At 38.9% G+C, this 14,517-nt stretch overlaps 1 protein-coding gene across 1 annotated transcript in view; it reads right to left on the reverse strand.

Moving 5' to 3' along the window:
- The window catches only part of SCLT1 (sodium channel and clathrin linker 1), a 95,027-nt gene that overhangs the window by 2,856 nt on the left and 77,654 nt on the right, over nt 1-14,517 (reverse strand). The window contains exons 18-19 of the mRNA XM_080929207.1: nt 13,297-13,493; nt 1,876-1,954 (exon numbers count right to left, since the gene is read on the reverse strand). Of these exons, the coding sequence (XP_080785333.1) occupies nt 1,876-1,954; nt 13,297-13,493 (276 nt within the window). The remainder of the gene's footprint in view (nt 1-1,875; nt 1,955-13,296; nt 13,494-14,517) is intronic.

Genomic DNA, 14,517 nt, shown 5'->3' on the forward strand with positions numbered 1-14,517 from the left:
AGCTATTAGGGTCAACAGGGTTATTAGACATTGCCAATTATTGAAATATATTCACCCAAAGATGCTGCAGTTTTAACCCCCTGTATTTGTGAAGCTAACACTGTACACACATTCTTGCCTCTGGAACCATAAAGACACAATTTTATTTTACTCAGCCTTGTTTGTAATACCATGACATAGTAGGGCTACAATATGACACCAAGCCATCATTACATACTGTCACCTAAACAAGTTAAGAACAATTTGTCAAGTGAAAATATGTTCTTTTTCCTCACTTATCTGCTTGGCACAGTGCATCTGAAAAAATTGTTTTTGTACAAATAAAATTATTATATATGCTTTCTGGCATTTAACTGATTTCAGAGAATATAAGGCCAAACAGGAATAACTGAAATATGAAAATAACTTTTCTATGAAGAACAAGATAGTTCTTTGTGCCCTATCAAAAAGGGATTATAGTGAATGTCATGCCTAATAACATAACACTAAAATAATAGTACTAGGTTGTTTAATTAATAGTGTCCAAAAGCAAAATTAAACCTATGAAGAGACCTAGTATCAGTTTAACAAACTGACAAGTTGTTCAAGTATTAAATTTAAGTTTTAAATTTTAAGAGGCACATCATATGCTAGAGAAAACTTGGGGAGAGATCCTGTTATCTGCAATAACTATAAACAGACTATATAATATATAACTTTCTATATAGTTCCATAATGGTTAAGATAAAATGCAGACTGAGTAAATCTGATCTTTTTGCTTCCTTTTGAGCAAATATTCTTAACTCCATTGTAGTGAAAATTATATGGAATATTTTAATATAAAATCTTTAACTATTTTCTAAGTGTCTCATACCAGCAATGTCACAATGTTCAAGAGTGGTAATCTCACTATATCTCTTTTGGATGACAGTAAAGATAGGATTCTACCCCACATATCTGAAGCTAATTCACATAAATGAGGATTTAGAGCTCTAGGAGCCTTAAGCCTAGAAACGGTTTGCTTTTATAAAGCCATAGGGAAAAAGAGTAATAACTCTTTCTTTGCATATGAGTCTAAGGTATACCTATCTTAATACTATTTTTCTGTACTCTAATAGACGAAAATATTCTTGATGTGCCTTTTGTTATGGAGTAAAACAAATTAAGAGGAATTAGGTAAATAAAACAATCTTAGATTCTCATGAAAAAAAGAGAGCCCTAAAACACAGTCTCTAAAACAGTGTACAAATTATACTATTAAAACCAAAGTATGAATTCTACTTTTTAGCATATACAAAAGATGAATCCATGATTTTCAAAGCTTTTATTCACACTAAATACATTAAGTATGTACTCTTGGGCTATATATGATTCCATGTGGCTATTTCCAAGTAAGAGACTTAATGTAGATTGTTGCTGTTAAAATGCTCCAGTATGACAGCTACTTCTCCAGCACCATGTCTGCCTGCATGCTACCATGATGACAATGGACTAAACCTCTGAACTGGAAGCCAGCCCCCAATGAAATGTTTTGCTTTGTAAGAGTTGCTGTGGTCATGGTATCTCCTCAAAGCAATAGAACACTGACTAAGGCAAGAGCCTATTCCCAGGTTATAGAAGCTATAACCAGTGCACAGAGCAGTTTTCAGACATATCCAGCTACCTGCAGGTTGTGCAGAGACCTCCAGGGATGCAGCTTCCTGTGTTGTCACCATGTTGGAGTGGGCATTTCAGTGATAGGCTGCTTTGAGTCATGCCCGTGAGTCACTGCTCATCCTTATTCCTGTTAGTACCCCCAATAAAATCTCATTGGCTCCCCCCCCAAAAAATGCTCCAGTGTGTACATGATGGGGTGAGGGGATGACAATCGGGGACGACGGGGAGTCATTCTCTTACCTCAGCTACCTTTTCATTTGCCATTTCCAGCTGAGAAAGTAGCTCCTGGGTATGAAGCTTCTGTCGGCTCAGCTCACTCCTGTTAACCAAGAAGGGACAGGGAGATGAGAACTGATCAAAACAAAATGAAAAAAGAAAGTTTGGAAATATATGTAAATATATTTTATATACTTAAAAATAGAATAAAACAATATAAAACTGATTAGTGAGACATGTTTATGTTTTGAACAATACAATTTTTTAAATAGCAAATAATGTAGTAATTTCTTCATAAAATCTGGTAGTTTGAATGAGAATGGTCCCTATAGGCTCATTCGAGGAACTATTTGAAAAGGATTAGGAGGAGGTGTGCCACTGGCAGTAAACTGTGAGGTTTATAAACACATACCATTCCCAGTGTTCTCCCTCATAGCTTCTTACTTACAGATCATGATGTGAGCTCTCACCTATTCCTGCTGCCATGTGTTTACTCTGCCATTAAGAACCTTAATTTTCTGAAACTGTAAGCCCAAATTAAATGCATTCTATTATGCATTGCTTTGGTCATGGTGTTTGTCACAGCAATAGAAAAGTAACAGATATATAAAATGTATACATATTCTAGGGTAGTTACACTGTGGATATACTTACCACTACTGAAGCCAGTGAAAATGGTTCAGAAGGTAAACTTAAATGATGTGTATCTGTTACAATTAAAAATTATATCCCAGCCAGGTTTGGTGGCACACACCTTTAATCTCAGCTCTCAGGAGGCAGAGGCAAGCAGATATACATGCCCTTGAGGCCAGCCTAGTCTACACGTGAAATTCAGGCTAGCTGGGGCTATGCTGGGACACTATGCCTTAAAACAAACAAACAACACCCCCCCCCCAACCAAAACCCAATTAACCAACCAAAGAAAAAAAACCTAAAAAAAAAAAAAAAAAAAAAAAAACCAACGACAAGAACAAAAATTGTATCTTGGGCTGGGAAATAGCTCAGCAACTAAGAGTACTTGATATTCTTGCAAAGAGACCTGGGTTAGGTTCCCAGCCTCCACATAAAGCTGCTCACATCTAACGCCAGTTCCAAAAGTTCTGATGCCCTTTCTGTCCCTGTGGGCACTGTACACATATGGTGTATATACAGACAGGCAGACACAAGTACAAATGAATAAAAAAATATTATCATGCTGGGTATGGTGATAGATGTTTATAATGCTAAATATTAGAGGCTAAGGCAAATCTGAGGCTAGCCTGAAACCACAAAAAGGAACTTTGGCTTAAAAACAGACAATCAGAGAAATAAACAGATCTCATTTTAATAATTGCAATTTATCATATGGTAAATTCATGTATATATTATATGTATATATTTTGTTGTTTTACTACAAAAAGGCAAATAAAAATAATTTTAAAATGTAAAAGTCTCACTGATTTTATTTGAGATGTAATGAGGTACGGAAATAATGTCTTATTAAACACAGGACCTGTCATAAACTCATAAGCTACTGTGCTTCTACAGAATTTAACCTTAAGGCTTATACACAGAGCCAAGCATGCTAGCAATATTAGCACTCAAAAGGCTCAGGCAAAAGCACCACCTTGAGTTCAAGATCATCCTGGGTAGAGTGAGATTCTGTTTCAGAAAACACAAACCAAGGCCCACGTACAGTATTTCACATTGGAGTTCAAATCTTGCAAATATTAAATATTCCAGTTGACACAGTAGACTGTATTTGTGTCTGTTTGTTTGAGGTATATTTTTTCAACACCATGTCTTATGCTTTTAAGCCTAAGTTATCTGATGCACAGAATTGCTACTGACTCCTCCTTCTGCTCTTCCTCCTCCTCTGAGGCAGGCTTTTAATATGTACCTTGGCTGGCCTGAAACTCAATTATAGAGAACATGGTGGCCACAAGCTTGCAGAGATCTGTGTGCTCTGTCACCTGAGTGCTGAGATTAAGGATGTGTGTCAATGTCTGGCATCATCTTTTTAATTTGAACATACAAGCATGCACTGTACTGGGCCAAGCTAGTTTCAAGTCTTAGGCTGAGGATAGATGTAACACAGTCATACAAGAGTGCAGGCGTCTCTGTGATCTACAGGCGGCTGAGTGATGATCCATGGCAAAGAAGGCAATTTGGATCAGCATGACTGAGCAACTGGTGTTGGTTCAAACTTTGAGAGTCTGACCCTGAGTGGTTTCTTTTAAGCATATTTAAGTACAGAACAATTTGGTAAAAGCTTTTCTGGTGATTATTCAATCCCATGTGTACAATAAAGCATATATAAAGTCTCTTGAAGAAGAGAGCAAGCTAAATAAAGACTGGACATGACTACATTGAAATTCTTTGTAAAGTATATGTGACACTTTCGATAAAAATAGGTTCTATAGATTTACTGAGAAAAACAAACTCATAGGGGTCTGGGGGAAGGTCCCAGTATGGTCACACAGGTAGTGCAAAGATCACCAGGGCAGAATGCAGGTACGCTTCCAGGCTTCCAGGCAGAAAACAGGTCAAATGAAATGGAGAGAAACTTGAAGCAATCCCACTAAAATCAGGGACCAGACAGGCTGCCCACTCTCTCCATATCTATTCAACATAGTAAGTATTAGACAGAGCAATTAAACAACAAAAGGAGGTCAAAGGGATAGAAATTGGAAAGGAAGAAGTCAAAATATCACTAATTGCAGATGATATGAAAGTATACTTAAGTGACCTCAAAAATTCCACCAGAGAACTCCTACAGCTGATAAACAACTTCAGCAATGTGGCTGAATATAAATTAACTCAAACAAATCAGTAGCCTTCCTTTACTCAAAGGATAAACAGGCTGAGAAAGAAATTAGGGAATTGACACCCTTCACAATAGTCCCAAATAATATAAAATACCTTTGTGTGACCCTAACCAAGCAAGTGAAAAAAATCTGTATTATAAGAACTTCAAGTCTCTGAAGAAAGAAATTGAAGATCTCAGAAGATGAAAAGCTCTTCAATGCTCATAGATTGGCCGGATTAATATAGTAAAAATGGCCATCTTGCCAAAGGCAATCTACAGATTCAATGCAATCCCCATTAAAATTCAAACTCACAGTCTTTATAGAGTTAGAAAGAGCAATTTGCAAATTCATTTGGCATTAACAACAACAACAAAACCAAAAGACCCAGGATAGTGAAAACTATTGTCAACAATAAAAGAACTTCTGTGGGTTAAAGAGATGGCTCAGCAGTTAAGAGCACCACTGCTCTTCCAAAGGTCCTGAGTTCAATTCCCAGCAACCACACGGTGGCTCCTAACCATCTGTAGTGAGACCTGGTGCCCTCTTCTGGTGTGTCTGAAGACAGCAACAATGTACTCATATCTCATGTCCATAAAATAAATAAATCTTTTAACCAGCCAAACAAAAAAACTTCTGTGAGAATCTCCACCCCTGACCTCAAGCTGTATTATAAAGCAATAGGCATAAACTGTATGGTATTGGTACAGAGACAGGCAGGTAGACCAATAGAATAGAATTGAAGACTCAGAGATGTACCCACACACCTATGGTCACTTGATCTTTGCTAAAAGAGCTAAAACTATCCAGTGGAAAAAAGATAGCATTTTCAACAAATTGTGCTGGTTCAATTGGTAGTCAGCATGAAGAATGCAAATCCATCCATACTTATCACATTGTACAAAGTTCAAGTCTAAATGGATCAAGGATCTCCACATAAAACCAGATACACACAAACTAATAGAAGAGAAAGTGGGGAAGAGTCTTGAACACATGCGCACTGGGGAAAATTGCCTGAACAGAACACCAATGGCTTATGCTCTAAGATCAAGAATCAGCAAATGGGACCTCATAAGATTGCAAAACTTTTGTAAGGCAAAGGACACTGTCATTAGGGTAAAAGGGCAACCAACAGATTGGGAAAAGATCTTTACCAATCCTACATCCGATAGAGGGCTAATATCTAACATATACAAAGAACTCAAGAAGTTAGACTCCAGAGAATCAAATAGCCCTATTAAAAAATGGGGTACAGAGATAAACAAATAATTCTCAACTGGGAAATACCAAATGGCTGAGAAGTACCTAAAGAAATGTTCAACATCCCTAGTCCTCAGGGAAATGCAAATCAAAACAACCCTGAGATTCCACCTCACACCAGTCAGAATGGCTAAGATCAAAAACTCAGATTACAGCAGATGCTGGCCAGGATATGGAGAGAGAGGAACACTCCTCCACCGTTGGTGGGGTTGTAAGCTGGTACAACCACTCTGGAAATCAGTCTGGCGGTTCCTCAGAAAATTGGACATAGTACTATCTGAAGACTCAACTATTCCACTCCTGGGCATATGCCCAAAAGATGCTTTAACATAAAACAAGGACACATGCTCCACTATGTTTATAGCAGCCATATTTATAATAGCCAGGAGCTGGAAAGAATCCAGATGTCCTTCAACAGAGAAATGGATATAGAAATTATGGTATATTTACACAATGGAGTACTACTCAGCTCTTAAAAACATGAAATTCTTAGGCAAATGGATGGATCTAGAAAATATCATCCTGAGTGAGGTAATCCAGTCACAAAAACACACCCTGGTATACACTGATAAATGGATATTAGCCCAAAAGCTCTAATTACTCAAGATATAATTCACAGACCACATGAAGCTCAAGAAGGATGACCAAAGTGTGGTTCCTTTAGTCTTTCTAAAAAGTGGGAACGAAAATATTCTCAGGCAGAAATATGGAGACAAAGCTTGGAGTAGAGACTGAAGGAAAGGCCATCCAGAGACTGCTCTACCTGGGGATCCTTTCCACATGAGACTCTACCCAGATACTACTGCTGATGCTAAGAAGTGCTTACTGACAGGAACCTGCTGTAGTTGTTCCCTGAGAGGCACTGCCAGATCCTGACCAATGCAGATGTGGATGCTCACAGACAACCACTGGACTGAGCATGGGAACCCCAGTGGAGGAGTTAGGGGAAAGACTGAAGGAGCTTGTAACTCTATAGGAAGAACAACAATATCAACCAAAGAGATGCCCCTATGGACTAAACAAGCAATGGATACACATGAAGAAACCCATGGCTTCAGTTGCATATATAACATCAATGGCATCAATGGGAGGGAAAGCCCTTGGTCCTATAGAGGCTGGATGCCCCAGTGTAGGGGAATGCTAGGGTGGTGAGTTGGGAGTAGGTGGTTGCGTGTGGGATCACCCTCACAGAAGCAGGATAAGAGGGTGGATGGGATAGATTGTGGAGGGGAAACTGGGAAGGGGATAACATTTGAAATGTACGCTAATAAAATAACCAAAAAAATTTTTTTTTACTGCTTGTGAATTTCATATCTGCATACAGTGTTTTTGACCAAATCCAACTTCTTCAATCCTACTTCTCAACTCCATTTTCTCTTTTTAATTTTGAAAATCAACACAACAGTGAGTTCAAATTTTTCCTCTCCATATATGCACAGGAGTGGGAATGTCCACTGGAGTGTGGTCTCTTCTTTTCCCAGCAGCCATCAACTGTTAATAGCTTTTCACTTAGGAAAGCAGGGTAATGAGGCTATCCTCCCCCCATTTGGGTTGTTGACTGGCTTGATCTTATGTAGGCAACCACAGCTTCTGTGACTTCATTAGCACAGTAGTCCTGTCATATTTGGAAATCCTGTTGTCTATGTTAGTGCTCTATTGCAGCAAAGAGACACTATGACCATGGCAACTCTTATAAGCATTTAATCAGGGCTTGCTCACAGCTTTGGAGGTTAGGCCATTATTACCATTGTGGGGAGTATGGTGGCATTCAGGCAGACATAGTGCTGGAGAAGTAGCTGGGAGCTCTACATCTGGATCTGGATCGACAGACAAAAGGAACACAGAGATTCTAGTTTTGTCATGGGAGGTGTTTTTGTTGTTATTCAGACAAAGGGGTGTAGTAGAGACATCCTATCATTGACTTGGGGCCCTAGAGGTTTTCTCTAAGGAAAAAGATGAGCCACACCTGAATCCATGTCCCTTACATGCCTTATAAGGCATATAAATAAAAAAAGGACATCTCCCACAAACTTATCAAAGCAAACTGGTAACATATGGTACAGGGGGTGCATTGAAACCATGTCAAAAACCCAGGGCTGATAACTTATCAAAATGTACCAGACCAACAATGAGTCCAAAGACTTCACCTGTACTTAAAAGGACACTAAACATGAAGCTGCTTGATGAAACGTTCTCATGGTCTGCCATTTCAGCACTCATGCTTACAAGTGTACAGGTGTGTGTGTCACAGGATTCACAGGCAGAGAACTAACTGTCTCAGACCTAATGCTCAATGAAACCCATTTGAATTTCTGTCTTTCTATTTATCCATGTGTTCACTTATCTATCTGGACCAATCTTACCTAGAAGGTTCTCTCTATAACTCTGCTTGACCCTGCAATCCTGAGGCTCTAGTTCCCCAGCAGCTCCCCAATCGGGCTAATATCTTACTAACACCTGCTGTGGATCTTTCTGCACGTGTACCAGCTCTCTGCCTTCAGCTAGGTCTTTGAGTTCTATGGCCTATTTAATCCTTTTATAATCATCTGTAATCTCTGTATACACATACACACACAGTATGAAGTCTAGTGTGTAATCTGAGAGTTAATATTAGTAGTGGAGATTGCAATAAACTAACTTGTAATTGTCAACAGACAGCTGCCAAAGGAAATGGGAATTATTTGATAAGCTGTAGTCAATGAAACTAAAAATGCTTGTAAATTTACTGTTAAAAATTCAGACATTGTGATAGACACAAATGTATTTATCACTCACAATATTTTTATTTTATAACTTTAATTATAAAGTGTATATCAATGACTCGCACCTTTATCGGTTCTGTTGCAACACTTCCTCTGATATCCCTCTTGTAAGCATAGTTAACAAGTTAACAGCCTGATTTCAGTGTTTACTGAAAAGCTTATACTCAACAAGGCCTAAAGCAAAATTTAGTTGTTTTCCAACCTTTAAAACTTATTCCTGGGGTTGGAAAGATGGCTTAGTGGGAAGGTGCATACCTTACATGTGCAGCATGAGGATCTGAATTTGGATATTTGCACCTTTAAAGAGATAGGTGTGATTGTGAATGTATAAACCCAAAGCAGGCAGACACAGGAATTACTGAAGCTCTCTGGCCTACCAGTTTGGCTGAAACAGCTCTAGGTTAAGTGAACAGACCTTGTCTCAAAAATAAGGTGAAACAAGATTGAGAAAGATCCAGAGGCACACACAGGCATATGTTACCATCTTCTGTCCCACCACAGTAACATTCATACACTACCCTCTACACCAAAACAGAATAATTAACTCAAATCTAAATAATCAACCAACAAACCAATCAAAACCTTACTCGTCTTGCACCCGCTTGCTTCTTCTCGTTGGGTTACTACAGAATGGGTCTCTTTCTCTTTTGCACTCAATCCTTTATGGTCTGTTTTTAAAGCAAACTTCACTCTTTTTAGAACAATTTTAGGTTGGCTACAGTCCATTTCATAACATCTACCAAACCTTTCAGTGGACAGAAACTAAACATTTTTATCTTGAAACTTCCTAGTAACCCACATCATTGTAATAATCATAAGCTCTTTCTGAGCAGGAATAAAAAAATAAAAAAAACACACTCTTTAAAAATTACCTCTTCTCTCTCTCCCTCCCTCCCCTTTTCTCTCTCTCTCTCTCTCTCTCTCTCTCTCTCTCTCTCTCTGTGTGTGTGTGTGTGTGTGTGTGTGTGTGAGAGAGAGAGAGAGAGAGAGAGAGAGAGAGAGAGAGAGAGAGAGAGAGAGAGAGAGAGACAGTGTGTGTAGGTTAGAGGCCAACTTTATAATGCTAGGTCACAAAGCAGGTTCTCTCAATGTCCTGAGATGATGGCCCAGTACCTACCCAGACCAAATTCTTTTTCTTTTCTTCAATTTTATTGGATATTCTCTGTATTTACATTTCAAATGTTATACCTTTTCTCCCACTCCCCTCCCTCTTCCCCCTCAACTTATTTCCATGAATGTGCTCCCTCTCCCAATCACCCTCTCCACCTCAGTGCCTTGGCTGATGATGATGATGTTCTTCCAATGAGGTTGCAAACCTTTCAGCTCTTTCAGTCCTTTCTCTAGCTCTTTCACTGGGGTCCCCGTGTTCAGTCTGATGGTTAGCTTCAAGCATCCTCATCTGTATCTACATGACTCTGGCACAGCCTCTAAGGAGACATCCATATCTGGTTCCTGCCATTAAACACTTCTTTGCATCAGCAATTATGCTTGGGTTTAGTGGCTGCTTATGGGGTGGTTCTCCAGGTGAGGCAGTCTCTGTAGATCTTTTCTTCAATCCCTGCTCCTCTATTTGACTTTGTATTTCCTCCCGTTTGGTTCTCCCTTTTAAGAAAAACTGAGGCATCCACATTCTGGTCTTCCTTCTTTTTGAGTTTCATAAGTTCTGTGGATGGTTTCTTGGGTATTCTGAGCTTTTTTTTATTTTTTTTGGCTAGTATCAGCTTATAAGTGCATACCATGAGTGCTCTTTTGTGACCAGTTTATATCACTCAGGATGATAGCTTCAAGTTCTATCCATTTGCCTAGGAATTTCATGAACTCGTTTTTAATAGCTGAGTAGCACTCCATACATATATGTACCAAAATTTCTGTATCCAGTCCTCTGTTGAAGGACATCTGGGTTCTTTCCAACTTCTGGCTATTATAAATAAGGCTGCTATGAACATTGATAACATGTGCCCTTGTTAGATGTTGGAGATACTTTTGGGTACATGCCCAGGAGTGGTAGAGCTGGGTCCTCAGGTAATTCTATGTCCAATTTTCTGAGGCACTGCCAGATTGATTTCCAGAGTGGTTGTACCAGCTTACAACCTCACCAACAGCGAAGGAGTGTTCCTCTTTCTCCACATCCTTGCCAGCATCTGCTGTCACCTCAGTTTTTGATCTTAGCCATTCTGATTGGTGTGAGGTGAAATCTCAGGGTTGTTTTGATTTGCATTTCCCTGATGACTAGGGATGTTGAGCATTTCTTTAGATGCTTCTCAGCCATTTGATATTCCTCAGTTGAGAATTCTTTGTTTAGCTCTGTACCCCATTTTAAAATAGGATTATTTGATTCTCTGGAGTCAAACTTCTTGAGTTCTTTGTATATACTGGATAATAGCCCTCTATCAGATGTAGGATTAGTAAAGTTTTTTTCCAATCTGTTCGTTGCTGTTTTGTCCTTTTGACAGTGTTCTTGGCCTTACAGAAGCTTTGTAATTTCATGAGGCTCCATTTGTCGATTTTTGATATTAGAGCATAAGCCATTGGCATTCTGTTCAGGAAGTTTCTCCCTGTGCATATGTGTTCCAAGCTCTTCCCCACTTTCTGTTCTATTAGTTTCAGTGTACCTGATTTTATGTGAGGTCTTTGATTCACTTGAACTTGAGCTTTGTACAGGGAGATAAGAAAAGGATCGATTTGCATTCTTCTGCATGCTGACTGCCAGTTGAACCAGCACAATTTGTTGAAAAGGATGTCCTCTTTCCATTCAATGTTTTTTGCTCCTTTATCAAAGATCAAGTGACCATAGGTGTGTGGATTCATTTTTGGGTCTTCGATGCTATTCCATTGGTCTACCTGCCTGTCTCTGTACCAATACCAGGCAGTTTTTACCACAATTGATCTGTAATACAGCTTGAGGTCAGGGATGGTGATTCCCCAAGAAGTTTTTTTACTGTTGAGAATGTCTTTTGCTATACTGGTATTTTTATTATTCCAAATAAACTCGCAAATTGCTCTTTCTAACTCTATGAAGAATTGAGTTGAAATTTTGATGGGATTGCATTGAATTTGTAAACTGCCTTAGGCAAGATGGCCAGACCAAATTCTTATAGGTAAACAGGATTCCTGTTAGGTAAGCAAAAGCCTAATCTCAGCATTCCTGAGGAATCCCACAAGGCATGTTTCTGTCTGTCAGGAAAATCATTACTTCCCTTTTCTGCTCTCAATGGTCAACTACTTTGGTCAAAGTGCATCTAGTTCCCAACTAATCTGAACAGTATCAGGTTAATAACCCCATCCTAACTCCTAGGCTGTTCTGGCCACATTACTGCCTTCTGATGCTATAAATTAAACTGTGCTCATGTGCGTGCACACGCGCACGCGCGCGCACGCACACACACACACACACACACACACACACACACACACACACACACACACACGTGTACACACACACACATCAAACCCAACAACAACACCAACACCACAGCTGACAAGGCCCTTCCCACCGAGCTGCTGTTGCTCTCTTTGAGGCAGTCTGACAGTTTGTCCCTCAATAAGCTGTCTTTTCTACTTACAGAGTGGTATAGTTTCTAGCTTGGCTGTTCTGCTGCAGCTCACTTACTTTTGGGGTCAGTTCTCCCCTCCCGCCTCTATGTGGGCTTAGGGGGATGGAACTCAGGTTGCTGGGCTTCTACACAAGCACCTTTCCTTGCTGAGCTATGTCACTGGTCAGTACAATTTTCTTAAAGGGTCAGAGAATAAACGCTTCTGTCTTAATCCAAATGCAATCTAAATATTACATGTAAGAGTCTATACTTTTGTGTCCTCCCCAAAGTACAATATCATGTGAAATACTCACTAAAGTAATAAAAACATTATTTATAATGCCAAATTTTCTTTCTTTTTGGTGTGTATGTATGTAGTAAATACATGTATCCTTCTGTTTGTAGGTTTGTGTCCATGCAGAGGCCAGAGGTCAACATCTCATGTCTTCCTCAATTACTCTGCATGTCTCAGTGAAGCTGGAATTTGTTGATTTAGCTAGGCTTTCTGGAGAGCAAGCCCTAGAATGTTCCTCTCCTCCTTGCTGGTGTACAGCACAATACTTTGCTTTTATTTGAATGCTGGGGATCTGAATCTGGTTCTTTGCTTTGGCCACTGAGCCGTCTCCGTGTCCTCATGCTTTGATAGTGCATTTGATAGTACTTTAGTAATTATTTTTTGAATAAAATATAACATCCAGACTTACAGTCTTGATGTTGATGTGTGTATATGTACATGTTTGTATATGTATGTGTGCACAACAGTGAGTGTTACCTACATTTTTTGTTTTTAAAACAGAATATGTCACTGATTAGGAAGTAGGCCATTTTATCTGGTGTTACAACCATATTTCAACATAACATTTTTTTTTAATGTAGGTTTTGGGGATCAAATTCAGATCTCTGTGTTTGCCAGTACTTCACTGAGTGAGCTGTCATCCACGCCTCATGATCATACAGTAAAAATAAATACAGCAGAACATCAGACTATAGGTTTAAACCATTTCTTCTATAAAGCATCAATTGTTAAATAATAATAGTGGACTTACTTTGTATTGCTGGTCTGTAAAAGAAAAATTACCAAGCAACTGCTGACAGTGGACCTACTTTAGATTGCTGATCCTCATTTCTGCACTCTCAGTCAATTTCTTGGTTTCTTCTTTCCACCGATTGGCTGTCTTTTGTTGAGCTGCCAAAAGATGCCTCAATTCAACAATGGAGTTCCTATTACTGTCCTCCATCTCTCTCAGCTGAACTTCAAACCCATGCTCCTTTATTGAGAACTGATGCTCCATTGTACTGACCTAAGGAGCAAAAGGAACAGTCACTTTTCCTACAGTGTTCCAGGAGTTATGTCAGCCAGTGTCATATGCAAAGGGAGTAATTCATTGTGCTTATGAGACCTAGAAACCTGAGTGACTCATCCAGTAAGGGGTTAAACTTACAATTTGTCTCCACCAAAAATGAACACATAATCAATGTATGATTTAGTGAAAACCTAATTGCCATACAGTGTTAATTTGTAACACTTTCTCATCATAAAATGCCAGTAAGAAAAGTCTGCAGGATAACAGGCTACTCTTTCTTTTTGCCAGAATCCACATGAAGTATTCATGGTTTTGGTAACTGGTAGAGTTTTACTAAAATCATCATGTACACACACACACACACACACACACACACACACACGAGGGGGGGGGAGACTTTTTAAATTGTTTTCCATAGTGCTATAAGATAAAATAAAAGACAGAGTTTTGTCAATTTGGATATATTAATACACAATGTCATATTTCAGAAATAATTACTTTAAGAACCTCATGTAAAATTGGCAGCATTATAATTCTAGGAATCTATATTATTGTAATGCAGAATAATCATAAAAACAAATTCAGTTAGAATCCCCTAAACAGCTGGAGTCGAGGAAGGATTTCAGTTCCAATGATGTAAAGCATTCCTGTATATAATAATGAACCATCTTTTTGTACAAACAGATTGGAAGTAGAATACTTTCCCTTGTTCTGTGATTATTGATAAAAAATCTGTAAGGTGAGCTGACTTCTTTACTAAAGAGTAAGTGAGAAAGGCTGTAAGGTGAGCTGACTTCTTTACTATACTAAAGAGATAACTGTAAAGAACACCTATTGTACGGTATTTAAAAGCTATGCCATTAGAAAGAGAGATGGCTAGTTCGGCTTTGAGTACTTTATGAAATCTATTTAAATTAGGTATTTAGAATTGTTTAGGTCATATAACATCAAGTATAAACGGTACATCTGTGGTGATGTCGGAAGGCAAAGGCCCATGATTGGATCCCCGCTTGCAGCAATG

The sequence above is a fragment of the Micromys minutus genome (genome assembly GCF_963924665.1).
Source record: "Micromys minutus genome assembly, chromosome: 15".
Taxonomy (NCBI): domain Eukaryota; kingdom Metazoa; phylum Chordata; class Mammalia; order Rodentia; family Muridae; genus Micromys; species Micromys minutus.